Genomic DNA, 22,957 nt, shown 5'->3' with positions numbered 1-22,957 from the left:
CCTCCTGAGTACTAGGATTAAAGGCGTGCGTCACCACAGCCAGGCAAAATAAATGTTTTTTTGAAAAGCAAAATAAATAAATAAAAATAAATAGAAACAAACAAATAAAACTGAGATCACCTACTTAGCCAGAGGAGACTCGTCAAAATCAGCCTATTTATTTTAAGATTCTTTTTTTTTAATTTGATTTTTATTAAGTTATACATTTTTCTGTTCCCCTTCCTTCCTCTCCCCTCCCCTTCAACCATCTCCCATGGTCCCCATGCTCCCAATTTACTCAGGAGACGTCTTTTTCTACTTCTCATGTAGATTAGATCCATGTATGTCTCTCTTAGGGTCCTTATTGTTATCTAGGTTTTCTGGGATTGTGAATTGTAGGCTGGTTTTCTTTGCTTTATGTCTAAAAGCCACTTATGAGTGTGTTTGTTTTTTAATTTTCCCTCAGAAGGAGTCTATATAGCCCAGGTTGACTTCGATCTCAAATTCGAGATCCTCCTCCTTCCAAGCCATCCCAAATGCGGGGATTCCAGGCATACCCCATCACGCCCATTTTAACCTCCTATGGATGGACATCAATATTGGGGCGCCCTTCCCGTGGCATCACGGGCCCAGGCCCCTCAGACCGGTTGCTTAGTGAGCCTCAGGCAGAGCAGCGATGTGTGACCTGAGCATGCCAAGCCAGGAAACCTCACGTTTCGCCGAGGCACATCCTCGGGCGAAACGGGTCCTGGAAAAGGAGGTTGTCTGACACTCGGCCAAACTGTGCCGCAGGGTGCAAACCTTTGGGCACAGAATAGGAGCCCGCTCTAATGCCGGGCGACAAACGTGTGTCAGACGGCTGAGCTTTCCGAACTTTCGAGCGCACCTCCCTGACTTCTCAAAGAACAGAAAGACGCCCGAGTGTGGAGGTGGGGCGTCTAGCCGGGCCCCTTGCTAAGGCAGAGTGGGGGTGGGGAGAAGGGGTGTGTGGGGGTGGGGTAGGTGGGCGGCCGCTCTGCGGCCCGGGATTGGCGGGTACCGGCCCTCCGCCCCCATCGCCGAGCCAATCGCGTGCGCCTACTCTGAGCCGCGGGGTCGGTGCTAGACCCGCCACCCCCAGGATCTCCAACTGAGCGTTGAACCCGTTCTTGCGCGCTTTCCAGCCTAACCTAGCCGGAGCTTTCCCGCATCTGAGTCCAGGTAAGTTCTGGACGCGTTGAGTCCGGCGCAGCGAGGTTCTCGCTGCGGTTCAGTGCCCCGCGGGCGCTCCCCACCCCTGCGCGAGGACTTGGCATCAGCTGCACCTGGAAGCTCAGAGCTGTGCCAGCTTGCGAATCGGGTGCTCCGGGTCGCTAAAGTCTGTGTGACTCCACCGGGAGCACTCTGCCGTCCCCGTTGCCCCGCCGAGACCTGCGTCCCTTGCCCCCTTCCCACAAGCATCGACCTCCTCCCAACCCCAAGCTGAGTACCCACTTGTGGACCCCACGGCCACGCGTCTCGGAGCGTGGAGCCAGGTTCTAGGGTGCTCTGGTACCGGTCATCGATTTTTTTCTGTTTTGGTTGGAGACTGGTGTTTCACAAATTGTTCTTATGGGGCCCTGGTGCCGGATGGGGTAAATATTGAAGTAGTGGCGCGCGTGGGGTGGCTACTGCGCGGGAGAGCAGATTCTGTGCCTGGTGCCTGGTGCGGAGCCTGGCGCTGGGCGCGCGAGACCAGGAGTGTGAGGCAGCGGGGGTGATGGGCGGCGGGAGGGTAGACCAGGGCTATATAACTTGCAACTTGGCAAGGGTTTCTCACGTCACTGCCCTACACTGTCTCCAATCGCCCCTTCCGCACGTCAAGTAGCCAGATGGTGTGTGTGGGAATTCGAAGTCCCTCGGTAAACTCCGCTGGAAGAGTAGCCTCTTGGTGAGTGCTCTCCAAGGCGAGTTCTGGTTCGGGTCGCCGGTGACTTCCTGTTCCACTAAGATACCCTGAAGGATGGCATCGGGTGACCAGTGCCTGAATGGCTTTCTGGGGAGTTCTACAACCAGTGGCGCCCAGCAGGAGAGCGCTCTGGAGAGGAGTCTTGCAGAACCACTTGCCTAGGCAAATACCTGGCTTCACGCCTGGAAGCTGTGTTCTCAGCGGCTCCCAGGTGGCAGGTTTGATTCAAGTTAGTTTTCCACCAAGGGGAGTAGTGAGATGGGACAGAGCCGATAGGGCTCCTGACCTCAGCTGGGAGTGCTTGGCCCTGCCTCTCTGTTCTTTTTTACAGTCTATGCAGCCAGGTTAAGATTGAACCCCAGATTCTTGCTGGCCTCAGGCATGATTTTCAGTGCCCCATGGGCACGGTTACATCGGTTTTAGAGTGTTAGACCTCCGCCCACCTCTCTGCTGGAGGTGGAGTCTTTGGCTTGCTGTCTAGTCTTGGGGCCCGCAACACACCTGTGAATACCCAGTATCAGCTTCTGTCTCGTGTTTTACACAGGAAGTTTATTCCTCCCTCCCCCCCACACCCACCTTCAAGACAGAATTTCACCCAGCTGGCCTGGAACCCAGGCTGTCCATGAACTTCTAATCTCCTGTTTCCACCTCTGGCGATTACTGGTTTGTGCCCCGTGTCTGGCCTTGTTCTTCTTTGGTGTAAATTGTGGGTTAATGTACATAAAACATATTGTCTTTTCTCCAGGTCCATGGAAGGTGGGTCCCCAGGGGCATCCTTCGGCGTAGTCCTATGCACCTCTCACAAACTCCAAATCAGGCTTAGATTACTTAGAACACCAGAATGGTGTCCAGGTTAGCCAAACAGATGCTGAGGGATGAGGAGAGATGCTCGGTGGTTAAGAACTCTCGCTGCTCTTGCAGAAGACCCTGGTGGCTCACAATGGGGATCTGGCTCACTCATCTGGCCTCTAAGAGCACCAGGCTCGCACATGGTGCACATACATACATTCAGGCAAACATCCACACATAGTAGTAAATCTAAAAAAAAAAAATTGAGACAGGATTTTTCTGTGTAACAGCACTGGCTGTCCTGGAACTCACTCTGCAGACCAGGCTGGCCTCAAGCTCAGAGAGATCCTCCTGCCTCTGCCTCCCAAGTGCTGGGATTAAAAGTGTGCGCCATCACACTTTTTTTTTAAACTTGTTTTTTTAAAGCAGCTGTGATGCTCCATTCTTTCTGGAAATAATAAGAAAACGTGTCCTTATTAAGTACATCACATTTCTTTCACAACTGCTTTCTTTGTGGAATAATAATATGAAAATGTGTCCTTAATAGGCACACACACATTTCTTTCTTTTGTTTTATTTGTTTTATTATATTTACTTTTTATTTTATTTTTTTGGGGGACAAGGAGTTGTCCTCTCCCACCAAGCTACACCTGTCCTCTGAATGAATAATTTCAACCCGCAGTGCAGTCTGAGGTGCAGAAACGGTCACTATGGAAGCGGAATCTTCTCACTTTATCCACAGTATGGCGCAACGCCTGTCACTGTCTGTGCAAGGTTTTGGCTAGTGTTGAATGTTACCTTGACGCAGTTTAGAGTCACCTGATCAGGGGCCTCAACAGAGGGACTGTTGCCTAGGTCAGTTTGGCTTGGGGTCGTTTAGTCCTCGATGTGGGAGGAGCCAGTCCCGTGGGCTGCTCTATTCTCTGGACAGGGAGTTCTGAGCGGTGTAAGACCCGAGAAGGCGAGGTGAGAGCCGGCAACATGGCTGCATTTGTCTCTCCTGGCTCGTGACTGTGGCTATAATGTGACTAGCTGCCCTGGCTGCCCTGAAATGACGGACCATAACCAGGAACTGTAACTGAAATAAACCCTGGCTACAGGGTGAAAATAGGACCAGTCCTGTGTGTTTTCATCATCTCAAAAGCCCTGTGCATTAATCAGTTACTCTCTTTCTGCACACCCCTGCCTTTGATGTCCTGTACGCTCTGCTCCTATTGATTTGCCTGTTCTGGGTCCCTCACATGCATCAAATCATAGGACATTTGATCATTCTGGGCATTTCTAGAAATGAAATTTGTTTTGTGATTGACTTCTTTCCTTTAACATCATGTCTTCAGAGTTCATCCATTCTTATTTTTAAAAAACGGATTTACTTACTTGTGTCTATGTATGGGTGTGTGTTGGACATCTTGCTTGTTACATATGTGCTTAGATCTGAACTCCACTCTTGATGACTTCAAAGCAAGCATTCTTAACTGCTGAACCATCTCTGTAGCCCCAGTCTATTCCTTTTTGTGGCTGGATAGTTAGTATCCATTGCGTGGACGGAACACATTTTTGTGCATCCATTCATCCGTGACCTTGGGTGATGTTCACCTTCTGGATCTCAAGGCTGTCATGAGAACGAGCATTACTAAATATCTATTTCTATTTTTCTTTAATCTCTGCCTTGGAGTTGAGTTGCCGGATCATATGGGAGTTCTCTGTTTAACTTTCTGAACAGGAGCCTAACTATTTCCACAGCAGCTGGAGCCTATGCCTTTTCTCCCATCTTTGCTGGGTTTGTTTGAGTGGAGTGTCATTCTCACAGGGGACGTGTGAGCCAACTTCCAAACCAACAGATCTCTGCTCCCTCTACAGATCCCAGCATGCCTTTGGGGACATCCCAGTGTGAAGCTGGCTCTGCAGGATGCCCTCAGCACCCCGAGATGCACTCAGGGAAAGGACACCTAGAGAAGGGCTCTTCGGGGGACAGTGAGCGCCTATGGATCCCACCCAATACCCCGAGCCGATGTACCTGGCAGCTGGGCAAGCCCATGGCAGACTCCCCTCATTACCACACAGCACCGTAAGTCTTGGCTTTGATCCCAAGATGGCAGGTCTATTTCCTTGAGGGGTGGAGCAAGGGAATGGGGGCCATACAGCTACCAGGTTCAGGGTGAGGACCCCTGCTCTGCGATCCACGTGGGGGCCGGCCCAGGGGGCTAGAAGCAATGTAGACCAGGTTCAGAGAGGCCAAGGTTTTTTGTACTATACAGCGCAGATGTACTGAGTTGTACTGAGTGTTTGGTTCTTGTGGGTTCCTTTTATGGTTGGGCAGAGACTGTCAGTGGCACTGATAGATATCTGCCATGATTTTATTTGAAAGAACTCAAATCAGAAGCCATTCCACACACAGTTACTCAGTAGCTTGCTCAGGAACGGTCACTGTGTCGTGCCCTCTTCTAATCCCCAGGATGGAGCCATACGGGTTCCTGCCCTGTTGTAAAAGCCTTTAAGATTATCTTCATTCCCTTAGTCTAATGTCTTCAAATTAAAACAAGTGGGTGAAAGGATTTGCGTTTTAAATCTTAGAGTCCTGTTCCCTGTGTGTGGCCACCAACATTTATGGTTATTGGTTCAAAAGTCTGAACAAGCATGGGCAGGTGTGGGAGGCAGCATTTTCAAGGCACCAAAGGAGGGGGCAGGGGAGTATACAAACTAGAAGCTGTGCCCATTGAATGGGCTCCAGTGCTGGGAGGTCAGGAGACAAGTGGGGGCCTGGCCGGAGGAGTCCTTGCTGGGACAAGAGAGCAGGAGGTAGAGCCGGTGGCTGCAGAACTGACTGCCGAGGGTGTCTCAAGGCCTGGGAACTGCTTGTTCAAAGACATATGTGGCACACATCAGCCCTTAAAGGGCAGGTTTGTCCTCAGCTGCCTAGCCCTGCCTTTGTCAGAAGTCACTGGAGGACCAGGGAGGGAACCCGAGGGAAGGCTCACACACTACACTGGTTCAGGGAACCTGGTATGGCCCCAGATATCAGCAGAGAAAAAGATGGAAGATATTGGACAGGGTGAGACAAGCCAGCCAGTTCCAGAGGTTCCTGATGTGGGGACTTCAGAGGGAGGGACAGATGGGCAGGCAGCCCTGATGGCGAATTGGGGTTTCTGAGGTCCTGTGGGGCTGCCCTCGTGCGCTGGCAAGGCACAGGCAGCTGGGACGGGCAACAGATCTGAGCCATCACCTGTACAAACAGCTGATAAGTTTCTGAGTGAGGTCCCAGCCCGTATCCTGGTGCTACCCCTGCCTGGCCTCCCTGGGGTTGAGGGTCAGGAGCTCTTTAACTTGACCCAGCCTATCTCTACTTTTCTGAGCCCAACCATAGACAGCCTTGGAAGGGAGCATGACCAGCTCTTCTGCAGAGCAAGACTGCCTCTGTGGAACCAACACCTCGCTGGAGTTTAGCCTGTTGCTGCGTGTTGGCACCCAGGCAGCTGCTTTTCCTCCCTCCCTGGAACTCCATATTGCTTGCTCCTCCCCTGAACAGAGGCCAAAGGTGTCTGAGATTTCTATTTAGTCAGTTTGGCTCCAGTATGAGAAGCCTGGGGCGGGGAGGCAGGAACCTGGCAGCCTTGAAGTCTGGGTGTGGGGCACAGGGTGGCTGAGTACAGCTAGGGGGAGGCAGGGAGTGCGTGGACATGCAGCCATTCCTGAGCCTGTGGAGGGAGAGTCGTAGAGGAACTGTTCTGGAAACTGCTTTGGTCACTTTGTACTGCCATGGAAATGCTGAGGACAGCCTTGCAGACAGGCTTGACTTATCACTGGTCCATAGCCCTGGCCCCAAGGGCAAACACGAGCAGCCCCAGCCTTGGCCCTTTTGTTTCTTTTCTTTTCTTTTTTGAGACAGGGTTTCTCCACGCATCTCTGGCTGTCCTTGAACTCACTCTGAAGACCAGGCTGTTCTCGAACTCAGAGTTCCTCCTGCCTCTGCCTCTTGAGTGCTGGGATTAAAGGCATGTTCCACCACCACCCAATTGGGCCTTTTGTTTCTGTATACCACTTCTGCCTTGCTGGCCCTGTAATGTCAGGCTTCTGGGGACTATGATGGTATGTGCCACTGGCAGGTGGCAGGATATCTGGATGTCAGCAGTGAGGACCCACTCCTGAGAGGGAGGCACCTCAGTTGTTCAGGGAACTGAACGGAAAGAAGGAGTTCCTCTGTCAGCTATGGTTGATGAACCAAAGGGCTAGGATACTCAGGGAAGACTTTCTAGGCAGAGGCTGGGTCTCTTGTCTCAAAGTCAGGCTTTGTTTGTTGGTTACATAGCCTAGCTTGTTCTGGGCCTTGAGCTCACAGTAATTCTCCAGCCTCAGCCTCCCGTGTACTAACTCGGATTATAGGTGCCTGGCTGTTTTTAGTTTGAGACTTTGGAGTCCACTGGTATCATGAACCCACGACACTGTCGGCTGGAGGGTCCCATGTGGGTTTTGTCCCATTTGACCTAGTGTAGAATATGATCCAGTCTGGGAGAGATGGCTGGTGCCTTTGCAGTAGAGCCATTTGAAGCATAATCTAATGAATTTTAAAGAAAGCTAACCCAATTAGCTGTTGAGGAGGCTGGACTGAAAATGGAGATGTTGTAATAAGAGTGGCGGGGCTGCGTCCCCAGCACCCTGGCCACCTGCTAACTTATGCCCAAAATAACAACAAACAAACAAACTGTATTCATTTAAACACTGCTTGGCCCATTTCTATCTAGCCTCTTCTAGGCTAATTCTCACACCTAGACTAGCCCATTTCTAATCATCTGTGTAGCCCATGAGGTGGCTTACCAGGGAGATTCTAGCCTACGTCCATCCTGGGTCGGAGCTTCATCGCGTGTGCCTCAGAGAGCAGAGCTATCACGTCTACCCAGGAGAGCGGAGCATGGCATCTCTCTGAGGTGTCTGCCCCCAAGAGGAGAGCTGTCGAGTCTGAGCTCACTTCCTCTTCCTCCCAGCATTCTGTTCTGTTTACTCCTCCCACCTATGTTTTAACCTATGAGGGCCAAGCAGTTTCTTTATTGCTTAACCAATGAAATCAACAGATTGATATGACACTCCCACATCATGGAGAGGATGAGAAATTCTGCCACAGAGAAACGAGGGGCCAACCATGGCTATATCTGTCTAAATAATGATTGGGAAAACCTCCACCTGACAGGGCAGCAGACTTGGCACGGAGGGAGTACTCACTCCCCAGGAAGAGAGTAGGGAGGCAAGGGCTGCTGTGCAGGGGCAGAGGACTTGGGAGTTTTCTGGAAGCCCTATAAGGCAGGAGAGAGACAAGACAGGAGACATATGTGGTCAGTTAGTGTATCAGCTGTTCAGTGATACTCTGGGGCCCTATAATGTTTGAGACCCATAGGAGGAAGTAAGGGTTATATGTGGTCAGTTAGTGTATCAGCTGTTCAGTGATACTCTGGGGTTCTATAATGTTTGAGACCCATAGGAGGAAGTAAGGGTTATACTTTGAAGACTGGGGTAAAGTTTATGCAGTGTAAATTGAGCCTAAGGATGAGTAACAGACCCAGCTGGGATAGAGATCTTCTCCAGTAGTAAAAGAAAAGATATTAAACAGAGGTGTGTGTGTGTGTGTGTGTGTGTGTGTGTGTGTGTGTGTGCATGTACCATAGCACACATGAACATGTGGGAGTCAGGGGGACAACCTTGGGTACCAGTTCTTGCCAACTTGTTTGAGACTCTCTTGCTGTTTTCTTCTTCTTCTTCTTCTTCTTCTTCTTCTTCTTCTTCTTCTTCTTCTTCTTCTTCTTCTTCTTCTTCTTCTTCTTCTTCTTCTTCATCTTCTTCTTCTTCTTCTTCTTCTTCTTCTTCTTCATCTTCTTCTTCTTCTTCTTCTTCTTCTTCTTCTTCTTCTTCTTCTTCTTCTTCTTCTTCTTCTTCTTCTTCTCTTCCTCCTCCTCCTCTTTCTCCTCCTCCTCCTCCTCTTCTTCTTTTTGTTGAGACAGAGTTTCTCCGTGTAGCCCTGAATGTCCTGGAACTTGCTCTGTAGACCAGGTTGACCTCGAACTCACAGAGATCCACCTGCCTCTGCCTCCCAAGTGCTGGGATTAAAGGCGTGTGCTACCACCTACTGGTTCTGCTGCTCTGGCTCATTTTTCTGGTTTGAGCACAGGGGTTTTAGAAACAGATTACTATGTCCACATTTGACAGGAATTCTAAGGGTTCAAATCCAGGCTTGCCCAGTATGATGCTTTAACCACTGAGCTGTCTCCTCAGCCCAGAGCTGGATTTTTATCTCCTCAGAGCCATTCTGTAATTCTTTATCTCCTAAATGCCCATGATGCCCAGCTTCCAACTGCTATTCTTTTTTGGTTCCTGAATGGCTCCCTTTCTCTGTTTTAGGACAAAATCTCCAAAAATTTTGCCAGATATTCTGAAGAACATTGGGAACACCCCCATGGTCAGAATCAACAAGATTTCAAAGAATGCAGGACTCAAGTGTGAGCTGTGTGAGTGTTTGGCTCTTCTGGGACAGCCTCCCTCTGGACCAGGACCCTGGGATGACCCTTAGCTGAGGTTCTGGCAGTGTTGGCAGTGGGGTCTTCTGGGATGCAGGATGTGTGTTGGTGATGGAGATGGCCTCTCTAACTGATGGTTTGGGGTCAAAGAGCCTACCTGGGAAGGTTCTGTAGGGGTCAAAGGCAGAAGCAAAACCTGAGCGCTCAGTATATCTTTTTTTATTTTTTAATTGTTTTTTGAGACAATGTTTCACTGTGTAGTTCTTTTTTTGTTGTTTTGGTTTTAAGAGATAGGGTTTCTTTGCTAGCCCTTGCTGTCATGGAAGTAGCTTCTCCAGCGCTGAAACATCCTTGAGGTGGGGAGGAAGGCTAAAGAGCAAGGGTTGGTCCAGCATGGAGGGAGGCGACGTCAGGTGTGGGTGGGGCTGAGCAGAAAGGCTGGGCTCACTGACCAAAGATGATGGAGGCTGCCAGGGGTGGTGGAGTTTGGGGCAACTGGCAGGGGTTCCAGGGGACTCAGGTCTGAGGTGGTCTGTCCAGGGCTGCTTGAACTGGTTGCCTTGGCAGGACTGTATGGGCTCAAATCCAGATACCTACTGCCTGTACTCATTCTGCTGGGACATGTCTGCTAACCGTCTGCCTGCGGGTTCTTGACTGTCTTTCCCGTTTACTTAGTATCGCCATGGGTCTGCAGGCCAGGTGGGAGACAGGCCAGCTATGACCGGGGGTGTCCAGGTACAGAAGTGGGCAATGGGCATACAGATGCCCAGAATGGCAAACACCCAGGCCTGCCCTCATCCTGGGGGTATATCTGGTGCAGTTGAGGGTGGCAGGAATCCATGGGGGCCAGAGAGTCCTCCCCCCTCTCTGATTCATGTTTGGCTTTCAGTGGCCAAGTGTGAGTTCTTCAACGCTGGTGGGAGTGTGAAGGACCGCATCAGCCTTCGGATGATTGAGGATGCTGAGCGAGACGGCACCTTGAAGCCTGGGGACACGATCATTGAGCCGACTTCTGGGAACACAGGTGAGGGTAGGGCCAGCTGAGGCTGAGCATAGGCTGAAAGTCCCTGGTCTGTGCAGACCTGCAGGGAAGTCAGGAGGCAAAGGTTGGCTACCTTGTTCTGTTTCGCTTCACCCCCAGAAGTATACCTGGCTGCCAGAATAAATTCCCCTAAGATCGCCATCAGAGTGTGGGGTTCCTACCCAGAACAAGGGCCCTTTGTCCTTCCATGCTTCGGGGGCATGCTGCAGGCACGGGCAGGGAGGCACAGAGCCTTGGGCACGGGGCCCCTCTCACCCTCAGCATGCACCCCTCAGGGATCGGGCTGGCTCTGGCAGCTGCTGTGAAGGGCTACCGCTGCATTATCGTGATGCCAGAGAAGATGAGCATGGAGAAGGTGTGTCTAGGGTGCGGCGAGGTGGAGGGCGTGGCCAGTGGGAGGGCAATGACTTGATGGGCTATTGTTGAATCAAATGGATAAAAGGGGGAGCTGGGGGGGATAGGGGTGGCGCTTTGGCTTTCAAAGTGTCTTCCCTTCTGCTTTACAGTCTCTTCACCTTGTTCTCTCTCTCTTTCTCTGTGTGTATGTCCCTCTGTGTCTTCACCCTTTAATAAAAGCCTTTACTGACTGGAGGGTACAGTTTCGGCTGGTGCCTAACTTAGGGATCAGACCCAGGGATGAAAGTATGGTTTTCCCTGTGCAGGTGGATGTGCTGCGGGCCCTGGGAGCTGAGATCGTGAGGACCCCCACCAATGCGAGGTTCGATTCCCCCGAGTCTCACGTGGGAGTGGCATGGCGACTGAAGAATGAAATCCCCAATTCTCACATTCTGGACCAGGTCAGGTGTCTCCCCTACCCCGCTCCTGCTCCCCCAGGAGAAAATTTTGTGGTCAGGGATTTGTGTTCAAGTGTGCTGTTTCCTTTGGGTCCTGTTGGGAGACTGGGAGACAGGTCTCTGCCCTGCATGAGCAAGGTGACAGTACTTCCTCTGGGGAGGTGCTCCAGGGCCCTGCTCAGTGGCAGAGCCAGTAGTTTTGGCTGTCCCACCACCCAGTTGTGCTTGGTCAGCAGTGAGGTTGGGCTACCTTTCCAGAGGACCCTCTGGGCTCTGAAGATGCAGAATGTCTATAGCCTGCATCCCAAGGCTCAATCCGCTGTTCATTTCCCTTCTGGGTTAATTTCACATTGTGATGACCTGATTTTAATATCTTGTCTGTGAGGTTCCCAAGATGAGGTTTTCTAGGCTGCTGTAGGACTTGCTGGCCAGCGTGGCACTGACTGTCCAGTGTTCATGCACGATGCAGGTGATTTCCGTTCCCTCACCACCTTTTTCTTCTTCCGCACAGTACCGCAATGCCAGCAACCCTTTGGCACACTATGATGACACGGCCGAGGAGATCCTGCAGCAGTGTGATGGTGTGTGTGCTTTCCACTCACCTTGACCGCAATAATCATCATCTTCTTCTTCTTCTTCTTCTTCTTCTTCTTCTTCTTCTTCTTCTTCTTCTTCTTCTTCTTCTTCTTCTTCTTCTTCTTCTTCTTCTTCTCCTCCTCCTCCTCCTCCTCCTCCTCCTCCTCCTCCTCCTCCTCTCCCTCTTCTTCTTCTTTTAATATTTATTTATTATGTATACAATATTCTGTCTGCGTGTATGCCTGAAGGCCAGAAGAGGGCACCAGACCTCATTACAGATGGTTGTGAGCCACCATGTGGTTGCTGGGAATTGAACTCAGGACCTTTGGAAGAGCAGGCAATGCTCTTAACCTCTGAGCCATCTCTCCAGTCCCTTCTTCTTCTTGTTCTTCTTGTTCTTCTTGTTCTTGTTCTTCTTCTTCTTCTTCTTCTTGTTCTTCTTCTTCTTCTTGTTCTTGTTCTTCTTCTTGTTCTTGTTCTTGTTCTTCTTCTTCTTCTTCTCCTTCTCCTCCTCCTCCTCCTCCTCCTCCTTCTTCTTCTTTGTTATTTACTTATTATGTATACAGTGTTCTGCCAAGGGAGTCACTCGCCCTCTCCTTGGCAAACTCAGCTTAAACACCCATCTTTGTGAAATAGTTTCTGGAGACACTATTCTTTCCCTGAGGCCTCTTTCACCGGTGCCTCTCCCTGTGTTCCAGAAACATGATTCAGACTGTGTGTCCACATTTAATTTTTTCTTTCTTTCTTTCTTTCTTTTTTTTTTTTTTTTTTTTGCTTTTTTTTGGGGTTTTTTTTTTTTGGTGTTTTTTTTTTTTTTTTGGTGTTTTTTGGCTGTTCTGGAACTAGCTCTTGTAAGACCAGGCTGGCCTCAAACTCACAGAGATCTACCTGCCTCTGCCTCCCGAGTGCTGGGATTAAAGGTGTGAGCCATATGCCCGGCTAGGGGCATTGAATTTGACATTCAGCTTTTCTTACCTCTGGAGCTACATGGCGATAGTTGTGGGTATCTTACTCCAGTACAGGCATGAGGCTCCTTAGAACTATGTACATGTGCTGAGTGCCTATTTCCTGGGGCTGGTGGGAACCCTAAGAGGGACTCATGGGAGAAGGTGCCTGAAGGTCCCACCCTTGGCTTCCCATTAGAACCTGGTGTTGGCATTGACCTGAGTGCAGACTTGTTCGGTGCCCAGGAACCGGCCCATAAAAGCCCGGGTATTTGCTTAGCTGGTTTTATGAGTGAGAATTCTCATTTGGCAGAGGTGGTGCACATTGCTTCATTCCTGAGTTTGCCCAGTTCAGGCTTGCTTGATGTGGAGCTGACCCTCAGCGGCATGAGAGAGCTTGGGCCAGTTCTCAGCTTCAGCCATTTTTCCTGTATCCTAAAAACCCAGTTTGCTTATCTGTAATCACCCAAGAATCAGCCAGCCTAGGAAGGCACACCATTGACAGCTTATCTCTGCCAAACCTTTAGCTGCCCAGCCGTGACCCATCCTTGTAGATCAGCTACACTGGCGGTTTAAAGGCCAACGTCACAGTACAGACAGCAGCCCCTGCCTTGGGCATACTGTCCACAGATGGGGGCAGTGACAGGCGATGTTTATCTCCTTGACCTAGTTTGGCTTAATTGTATTTCCACCAATGGTCATTCAGAGTGGAGGGCTGACTGAGTCATGACCTGAGAATGTCCTCCGTCCCCCAGGGAAACTGGACATGCTGGTGGCTTCAGCGGGCACAGGTGGCACCATCACAGGCATCGCCAGGAAGCTGAAGGAGAAGTGCCCCGGGTGTAAAGTGAGTGTGGCACCTGGGTGGTGCTGGTACAGACTGGGTGGCTGAGAGGGTGGGCCTGGACTCACTCTCCTGCCTGTGTGGCCTGAGCTGTGTTGAGAGGCTCAGGGCTGTTGGCATCAGGCTGGCAGGTCCCTCTGCCTGGAAACTGGTTTCTTCCCACATTCCTCTCTCATTGCATTGCTGTCTTGAATAGTTGTATCAAGTTGCCCAGGAGGAACTTGGGGAACAGAGGGTCCTGGGGGCTCCTATTCTGATTAGTGAGACTAGCCCAGAAGCCACCAGAGAGAGTCCCAGGTTGTCGTGAGTTATGGCAGTGGTTCTCAACCTGTGGGTTATGACCCCCTTGGGGGTTGTACATCAGATTTTCTGCAATCAGATATTTACATTATGATTCATAACAACAGCAAAGTTACAGTTAGGAAGTAGCAACAAAAATAATTTTATGGTTGGAGGGTAGGCACAACATGAGGAACTGTATTAAAGGGTCGTAGCCTTAGGAAGGTTGAGAGCCACCGGGTTAGGAGCAGGCCTGATGAAGAGGGGCACAAAGAAACAGGGGTGTTTTCTCCCCATGAGACTGCCCACCCTCCAGGAATATATCAGTGTGCAGAGCTGTCCTTTGTCCCCAAAGGGCTCTCCAAATGCCCATGACTGGAACCCTTCCTAGAGCAGCATGGGGAGAATCTTTCGAAATACCCTGTGCTGGATCTTAGCTCCGAAAGGTGTGGCCTTCCTGCTTTTTGTCTGAGATTCTGGGACTAGCTAGCACAGGCATCCTGTGAGCCAGTCATTAACAGGCAGATATTAGTGGAATAATCTCCTTTCTAATGGCAGCTGCCTCGGGCTGGGTTGCATTTCTCCCTGACCTGAGCCCTAAAGCTGCCTACCCTGCAGATCATTGGTGTAGATCCTGAGGGGTCCATCCTTGCGGAGCCTGAGGAGCTGAACCAGACGGACCAAACAGCCTATGAGGTGGAAGGGATCGGCTATGACTTCATTCCGACCGTCCTGGACAGGGCGGTAGGTTGGGCCAACGTGCTCCCCCAGGCAGAGTTACAGGAGGCTGCCGCCAGATCGCTTCTGCATTCTGGCACTCAAGCTGACCTAATGGGTGTTGAGGGGACGGCGTGGGGAGCGCAGTTACAGGAGCTGAGTCAGGGTGAAGCGCAACACCATGTTCAAATATGGCCTCTGAGATGCAATGGGAAGGACGGACAAGGACTGCCAGGGTGGATGTGGGATGGCCACTATTAACAGAGATCACCAGACCCATAGAGATGCGGGTGGTCTGAGTTACTCTGCAAAGCACAACGGAGCAGGGAAGGGCAAAGAAGTCTCAGTTTGCAGACCCAGGGGACAAAGTCTTCTGGGAGGTTGCCCCGCCCCCAGCCCCCTCCACCGGAGCAGAGGCCCATGACCCTGTCTTGCCACAGGTGGTGGATAAATGGTTCAAGAGCAACGACGAGGAGTCCTTCACCTTTGCCCGCATGCTCATCGCCCAGGAAGGGCTGCTGTGTGGTGAGTGGCTGTGCGAGCCCTGTGGGGGGTAGGGTAGAGGACTGTCCAGGCTGTGTGCAACCTACTCCAAATGCATGGACGTCATGGACATTCTGAGGCTGTGTGACCACAGTGACTTCCCTTCCCGTCCGTCTGTCCAGGCTCTTCCTTCCTTAGCTGTTTGCTTGTCCTTTGCAGCCTCTTGGAGTCACCTGTGGAGATGAGAGCGTGAGGCACAGGGCCCAGGCTTCATCTGCCCTTCTAGTGTCTGAGGCAAGCTCTTGTGGGTCCCCCCCATTCATATATAGTCCTGTCCTTGGAATGATGGCTCAATCAGCAGCAGCTGGAGGCTAGGGCATGCTGGGTCCCACAGAAGGGCTCCCTCGGTCATCCTGTTCAGGGTGAATAGGGCACCATTGCCTGACCACAGAAGTTTGAGTTAGACCTGAGAATTGGAGAACACCAAGCGTGCCTGAACCTGCCCTATAAGTGTGGCCCCATCTGTTCTGAGTCATGCTGGAATGGGGCAGGGGAAGGCAGTCAACCCCTAGCATGGCCTGGTCAACAGCCAAACACTATTAGGAGAGTGGGAACAAGCCCTTCGATTGAAGAGAACTTTCAGTGTGACCACTAGGAGGAGGCTTGTGACGTGGGCTCTCATTCAGTGAATTTGCACACACACACACCACATGACCACTAGGAGGGAGAAGAGACATGTGGCTTGGACTCTCATTCAGTGAATTTACACACACACACACACACACACACCCGCATGACCACTAGGAGGGAGAGGAGTTTATGCCCGCCTCTCGCACTCAATGTAAGAAGTATAAACCTGGGAGCAGGACCATGGCCTCTGTGAGAGGCACCAGGTTGACCTTTCTGACTGACTTGTGCCTTCTTAGGCTGAGCCCGGAGGAGCCCCAACTGGAGAGGCAGTGTCACAGTGTCTTTGGCTCTCTCTGGAGGTCCCAGGACCAGGGCCCTCTATGGTCAGTGTCAGAGAGCCTGGTGTCACCCTACTTGCTTTGCATGGTGGCTTTGAGCAGTCAGTGAGACACGTGTTTTCCTTGTTTGGCTCTTGGCTTGGGGTCAGGCTATAGCTTGGGGAACCAGGAGCCCCTGTCGTGAGCCCCTCTTCTGACCGAGCATGATTTGCCTCTTTATCCCGGGGTCTCCTCAGTTTCCCAGAGTGTTTAATTATGGAATGCGAGCTCCACTGACCTAGAGGAGAAAGATGATGCAGAGGAATAGAGTTCCTTAAGGCCTGTTCTCTGTCCAGAGATCCCACAGATTCTTCCAGAGAATGCATGAGCCCTTCCAGAGCATGAATGGGCATGTGTGAGATGCATGCCTAAATGGTTCCCACAGATCCTTCTAGAGCATTGCCGTAGGTGTGGGGTTATACAAGCACATGTTGTTCATCTATGGATGCACGCACAAGCCTGTGGGCAAGTCTAACAGTCCTCTCGGCAGGTGGAAGTTCAGGCAGCGCCATGGCTGTGGCCGTGAAGGCTGCCCAGGAGTTGGAGAAAGGACAGCGCTGTGTGGTCATCCTGCCTGACTCTGTGCGGAACTACATGTAAGACACACCCCTGGTTCCTGTCGCCCTCCTGGCTGCTGTCACCTAAGTGCTGACCGTGGGATGCTAGGAAAGGGTAGTGGACAGGTGGACCCTGTAAGCCTGCTAGCCCCAGGATCCTCCATGTCTTTGGAGCCAGTGTTCACTTTGCATGGCTCTATCCTGAGCCTGTGTGTGTGTGTGTGTGTGTGTGTGTGTGTGTGTGTGTGTGTGTGTGTGTGTGTGTATGCTCATGGTGACAGCTCTGGTAGACAGTTGTGTCCCCTATACACTCCTCTGTCCTGGCTGAACTAGGAGGAGCTACTCTGCAGTAGGCCTCATGGGCAGCAAGAGTGCTTCCTCACCCCTTGGACTTCCTCTACAGCCTGTGAGCTATGTATGTGTTGAGTCTGGCAGCCTGGCAGGGCCACGCATGGTGCATGGGCATCTCACTGGCTTCCAGGTAGGGTGATGAGCAACCCAGGAGGCCATCCATCTCCCCTGCACATGGCTGGCCTGTCTTGTGTGTGCATCTGTGTGTGTGCATGGTCCTGTTTTGTGTGAGTGCAGGCGTGTGCTCAAGGGGCCAGAAGCCCTTGAGCATCCTATACGAGAGTGCGTGAGTATGTATTTCATATCAGTGCTGGAGCAGGGGCCGCCTCTGCCGCATGTTGCTGCCCCTCAGCCTGTCTCCTGGTACAGATCCTAACAGCTCTGTAGCCTGGCTCTGCAGCCTTTGGTCAGAATGGGAAAGGCTCCCTCTGTTGGGCAGACCTGGGGGGTCCAAGGAGAAGGCTGCCCAGGAACCTACAAGAGGGGTACTGATCACAGAGGCTTCCAGAAGCAACCTCCTTGGTTCCTTCAACCTCGATGCCCAGTAACCCCCAGTTCTCTGCCTCCATGGAACTCCGCCATCCTTCCATCGTACGCTGAAATAGGTCCAAGGCAGTCACAAGGCCCTCTGAAACTCATCCCTGACCATGTATGTGCCCACTGGGTACAGAGGCCTCAGTGACACCCTCACCCTGCAGGTCCAAGTTCCTGAGTGACAAATGGATGCTGCAGAAGGGTTTCATGAAGGAGGAGCTCTCCGTGAAGAGGCCTTGGTAAGGTGCTGCCTGACCCTGGCATCCCTGGATGAGCAGGAAAGGCGGCCTTCCCGTTTCCCGTCACGGCGGATCTCTATCTCCTGCTTCACATTCACGCCGCCTTTCCCTGCCCTCTTCCACCCGCTCCTTCAGGTGGTGGCATCTACGTGTTCAAGAGCTGAGCCTGTCAGCGCCACTGACTGTGCTGCCCACGGTCACCTGTGAGCACACCATCAGCATTCTCCGGGAGAAGGGCTTCGACCAGGTGCCAGTGGTCAACGAGTCAGGGTCAGTCTCACCCGCACGCCGGTCCAGGACTCTGCCTTTAGACTGTGCCAGGATCCCAGCTCCTGCTTCCCAGGCCTCTGTGCCCATGCCACTAAATGGGATGGGCAGCCACAGGCTGCATGTGGTCACTTTGCATACAATGTCTAGAGTGACAGACAGCTACTGACCACCTTGTCCCCCAAGCAGCCGAGATTAGACCCTACTAACTCTTGGGGGGGCCTCAGTTCTTCTGTCTCCCTAGTTCATTGTTAGTATGCAGGCCCACCCGTGCCCTAGGGAGTGGGTGACAGGCACCCTGGGGGGGTGGCACACACAACAGTGCATGAATATGCATGGTAGGGAAATCCAGTTGACCAGCATCCTATACCCAGCTTCAGAAGTCTGATGGCTGGTCACCGTGGACCCCCGTGGGGACATAAACACTGCAGGACTTGTAAGCTTGCTTGTCCCACTGTTCTTCCTCCCCCAACTGTGTTTTTTATGCATACAACTGCTTTTTGCCCTGAATACATGTATTTGTGTGTATGTGAATCTATGTGTTTGTGTATGCACACGCGCGCATGTGAATGTGTGTGCACCACCTGTGTGCCTAATGCTTGCGGCAGTCAGAAGACATCAGATCGGGAGCTAGAGTTACAGGTGTTTGTGAGCTGCCCTGTGGGTGCCAGGAACCAAACCCAGGTCCCCTGCGAGAGCAGCAAATGCGCTGATCACTGAGCCGTCTCTCTAGCTCCTGGGTCGAGTGTGAAAGGACCTTGACATCAAGTCAACATAAGACACCCAAGGCCAAGTTCTCTGCACAAGATTTATTTTCCCCAGAGGGACAAAGGGCAAGGAATGAGAGACAAAGACAGGAGATAGAGGGTGAGGGAGAAGGGGAAAGGGATATTAAGGAGATGGACCTTGATGGCTGGTGTATATGTATATAATCTAACAGTTTGACAAGTCAGAGGGAATGGGGGAAGGGCAAGGCCTGCCAGAGCCGCGTTTGCCATGCTTAGGCCTGCTAGAGCCCCTTCTCTGACCCTTGCCTCTTCTCCCCCGCCAACTCTACGCCCTTCCCAGGGCCATCTTAGGGATGGTGACTCTTGGGAACATGCTGTCATCCCTGCTTGCTGGGAAGGTGCAGCCGTCAGATGAAGTCTGCAAAGTTCTCTACAAGCAATTCAAACCGGTACGCGTGTTTTCCAGAGGGGAAGTGGGCATGGGAAACCGGTATGCGTGTTTTCCAGAGGGAGTGGGCATGGGAAACCGGTACGCGTGTTTTCCAGAGGGAGTGGGCATGGGAAAGCAAGTTGGGCCTTCAAGGCAGGGCATAGTGTTTGCGGTGCCCAAGGTGGGTCCCTCCCATACCACCCCTCGGAAGCTCTACAGCTTGCTTAGGGGGTTCAAGGTCACCACTGTCACATAGATCTTGCATGCAGACTCTGTACTCTTGGTCCATCTCTCCTTCACAGACCCCAACAAGCCATGGTCTGTCTGCTAGTTTGGCCTCTAAGCAGAAGCCATGGGTTGGAGTCAAATGGCAAGTCACTTTTCAGGCAGGTTGCCACAACACAGAATGCTCTAAGCTCTGCGGGGCCTTTGTTCTACTTATCTGAGCAGCTTTGGAGAATGTTGCACCTCTCGCCTTTGTCAAGTCTGTGGGGGCTGGTAGCTCTGAGGGCCAGCATGGAGCATGGACACAGCTTTTCTTGCAGATCCACCTGTCCGACACACTGGGCACACTCTCCCACATCCTGGAGATCGACCACTTCGCCCTGGTGATCCATGAGCAGATCCAGTGTGAGTGGGGTTCACTTGGTGCTGGGTTCTTGTTGGGGGCAGAGGGTGTTAAGCCCTGGACACTAGCCGTGCCTGGCCCAGGCTCTCTCGGTACAGACTTCTGCTATGCGCAGTAGGCAGGTATGCTCCCTAGTGGGTGATAGGGAGTCTGTAGTCCTTGTCTTCCCACCATAGCTTTTGACATCCCGATTCTCTCTCCATGGACCTGTCAATCCAGTCATGTACCCAAGGAACACACAGGGCCAAATCATGCTCCAGCGGGCCCTCATGTCACCTGTTTAGATAGCGTAGCATTTACCTAGGTGCACAGGGTGAGACAGCAGGCAGTCTTTAAGGATGCTGGGGGCTGTCTCAGAGACACCTGCGACAGCTGGACTTCCTGGCCCTTCAGGACATATCGCCAGGAGCTATTGATTGGTTCTGATGGGCTCCAGGGGTACTCTGCAGGGAAGTGCTGGGCATCTGTTAAAAGGATAGCCTGTGAGCCACACTTGTCTCTGTGCATATGAAACACAGTCTGTCCTTCCTGCTCTCAGAGAACCTTCCCAATGTCAGCATCTACAGGATGTCATCTGGGGATGACACTCTCAGGTCCCAGTGGGGTGAGGGGCATTGATTTTTCATTCCTCAATCCATAAGAACTGGGAGGGCCTTATATCTGGCTCCAAGGCTGGCCTACATGTGGGGGTGGCCCCATGTCTAACCCCTCTCCCGTCCTTGGCTCTACAGCACGAGACCAGGCCTGGTCAGGAGTGGTGGGGGGGCCCACAGGTATGTACGCCTCACCCATCCCAGCCCCTAGGAAATGATCCTCACGTTCAGAATCACAGCTTTCCAAGGGCATCTAGGGCCTTAGATCTCCGAGGTTGGGTTGGGTGGTAGGGGAACTCCTCATCTTTGAGCATCTCAAAAACAAACAAAACAAAACACGAATTCCAACGTCAGGGGCAGCTGGACTGACAGGACAGAGCTGTGTGTTGTCACAAACTAAACATTCCCCACCAAAGCCTGCACGGGGAATCAGTCAGCCTAATTGGAGCCTGCTATCACGTGCTCCATGTGGGTCCCAGAGCCAATCAAGTGGCCCCTTTGCTTCAGGGGTTCTGAAAGGCAGCAGTTGCAATTCTTTTGAGTTTTTCTGTCCTTTCCTGGGGTTCCTGATAGGCCAGTGAGGTGCCTGTCCCTGATGGGTATCTCTCAAGGGGCTTCTGTCTTCAGACCCTAGGTGACCTGAGTCTCTCAAGGGCTATGCCAGCAAAGGCTATCCTGAGAAAAGGCCTGAGAGAATGGGTATCTGTTCGGGGGTGGGGGAGGTGGCATGAAGGCCCAGCCCATCATTATGGAGGCGGACACGTGTCAAGGGCTGAAGGCCAAGTCATCAGCCTAGAGACTTGTGAACCAGGGTAAGTCCTGGGCCAGGGACACCCTACTCATGGGAAGCCCCTATGTTCTTCTCAGTCCCTCGTATGCTCTGTGGACAGAAGTCTGGGCTCCCCATATCCTGTCAAACGAATAGAAAACTGTTGTCATGGCCCCTCTCTGCCTGTAGGCCCTGTGCTGTAGGGCCAGGCCCAGGCTGACAGGAGGCTCCAATCTGAGAAACCTGAGATGAAGAGGCTCTGGGTGCCATGCAGGACTCTGGACAGAAAGAGGGCCTGCGGCTTGCCCTGGCAGAGACACTGCACAAGGCCTGTGGGCATATGCTGAGAGGACACCCCTGCCAGGCTGTCCATTCTGGGGAGCCTGCGTTGGTTTCCGGTTCTGTTCCAGACAGCACCCAGCATCCTATATTAGAGCTGCCGAGAGGAACTGCCTTCTGGCGCTGCCCACGTGGCTTAGCTGGAACAGCAGTGGCTGGTACTCTGTTCCTGCTTAGAGGCTGGAAAGAGTCTCCTGCTTCCAACAGGCCGCGGCCTCAGATCAGCTCTGTATCCCAGCACCTTTAATCCAGCAGCTGTTTCCTTTCCTTAGACCACAGCAATGGCCTGTCCAGCAAGCGGCAGATGGTGTTTGGGGTTGTCACTGCCATTGACCTGCTAAACTTCGTGGCAGCCCATGAACAGAACCAGAAATAGAACCCGAAAGTTGGGACTGGCTTCCATCCTCCCTGCTGGGACCTCTTGGCTTTAGAGACACCGACTAGTCATGCCCAAGTGCAACAGGCAGCACGAACAGGTGGCTGTTTAGACCAGCTGCAGATCCAGCCTCCCTCCTAACATTCACCTTCCTAACTGAATCCCGAGCCTGAGTACCTTACATGGGTGTCCTCTGGTGTCATGTCCTCCTGATGTCACAGAAGAACTGAGGGGTGTCAGCCGTGCAACTGTGACAAGCCTGAGGGGGCCAGCAAGTGTCCTCCCTAGAGAAGGGTCTAACATGGGGAAGGGCAAACCCTGGACCGACTTTGTGCCCATCATCAGGGGCAGTGTTGTTCCCAGCATGGGAGCACGTGGGTTTTAATGATGGTGTAGTTCCTGTGACCCGAGACCCACAGCTCTGAACAGAGTGCCCACGGTGTCACCACTTAGGCCATGCCTCCTGTCAAGCAGCTCTGGCTCACCCTCCCATGCACCCCTGACAAGTACTTACCCCACTTTCTGTCTCGATGGGTTTCCCTGTCCTGGGCACCTCCTATTAAATGGACTCACACACCCGTGGCCCCGTGTCTCATGGTTTCGTGTTGCGACCAATGTCAGAGTTGCATTCCTCTTCACGGCTGAGCAACGGTCCATTGTGTAGGTGGTTCTTGCTTTGTTCTGTTCACCCATGCACAAGTATGTGTTGTTTTCACCTCTTGGATGTTGTGAGGGTCTGCGCACATGTCTGCTCAAACACGTTTTTCCTGGGATGGATCCTGGATTTGGGCTCGCTGCAATCCTGTGTTCCATTTGTTGCAGTGGGCTGCACTAGTTCACATTCTCGCCTGTGCGTTCCTGAGCAGCGTTCTCAGCATCCTCCCCAACCCTGGACATCTTTCACTCTTTGTGATTCAGATTTGCCTCCCAGCAACTACAGCTATCCCACCCGCTCCACCCATGTTTAAGTTGTGCTGTCTTTTTCTTTGCTTCTAGGGAGGGATTTTGCTTTGGTGTGGGGTTCAGGGTCTCACTATGTAGCCCAGGCTGGCCTCAAACTCCTGAGTGTGAGGATGGAAGTGTGTGCCGCTCTCCCGCTTATCTTTACTTAGTTTCGCTTTTGTCTATCCTCGCCGGGTGTGTCCTCCCCAGTGCCACATGTAAGACATGAAAACCCATCTTTGCTTCTAGGAGTTGGATTCACTGCTTAAAAGAAAAATTCATCTATTTATTTTACATCCCAGCCGCAGTCTCCCCATCTTCCC

The 22,957-nt window shown here is 52.1% G+C and overlaps 1 protein-coding gene across 2 annotated transcripts; it reads left to right on the top strand.

The window, feature by feature from the left end:
• The first annotated feature begins 1,059 nt into the window (after positions 1–1,059).
• Cbs (cystathionine beta-synthase) lies at positions 1,060–22,274 on the top strand. 2 transcript variants are annotated; one of them, XM_075979786.1, is made up of 17 exons: positions 1,060–1,179; positions 4,556–4,763; positions 9,080–9,186; positions 10,085–10,219; positions 10,513–10,592; positions 10,900–11,034; positions 11,543–11,612; positions 13,307–13,398; positions 14,293–14,418; positions 14,832–14,916; positions 16,372–16,477; positions 17,488–17,562; positions 17,698–17,832; positions 18,898–19,006; positions 19,533–19,617; positions 20,347–20,388; positions 21,589–22,274. In XM_075979786.1, exons 2-17 carry the CDS (start codon positions 4,564–4,566, stop codon positions 21,690–21,692), a joined length of 1,686 nt encoding a protein of 561 aa, XP_075835901.1. In that variant the 5' UTR covers positions 1,060–1,179; positions 4,556–4,563; the 3' UTR covers positions 21,693–22,274. The 2 variants fall into 2 exon arrangements, with proteins under 2 accessions (XP_075835901.1, XP_075835902.1); XM_075979787.1 differs by lacking the exon at positions 20,347–20,388.
• Positions 22,275–22,957: the final 683 nt, after the last annotated feature.

Source organism: Microtus pennsylvanicus, chromosome 7, assembly GCF_037038515.1.
Source record: "Microtus pennsylvanicus isolate mMicPen1 chromosome 7, mMicPen1.hap1, whole genome shotgun sequence".
Taxonomy (NCBI): domain Eukaryota; kingdom Metazoa; phylum Chordata; class Mammalia; order Rodentia; family Cricetidae; genus Microtus; species Microtus pennsylvanicus.
This window is presented reverse-complemented; position numbering and strand designations above follow the sequence as displayed.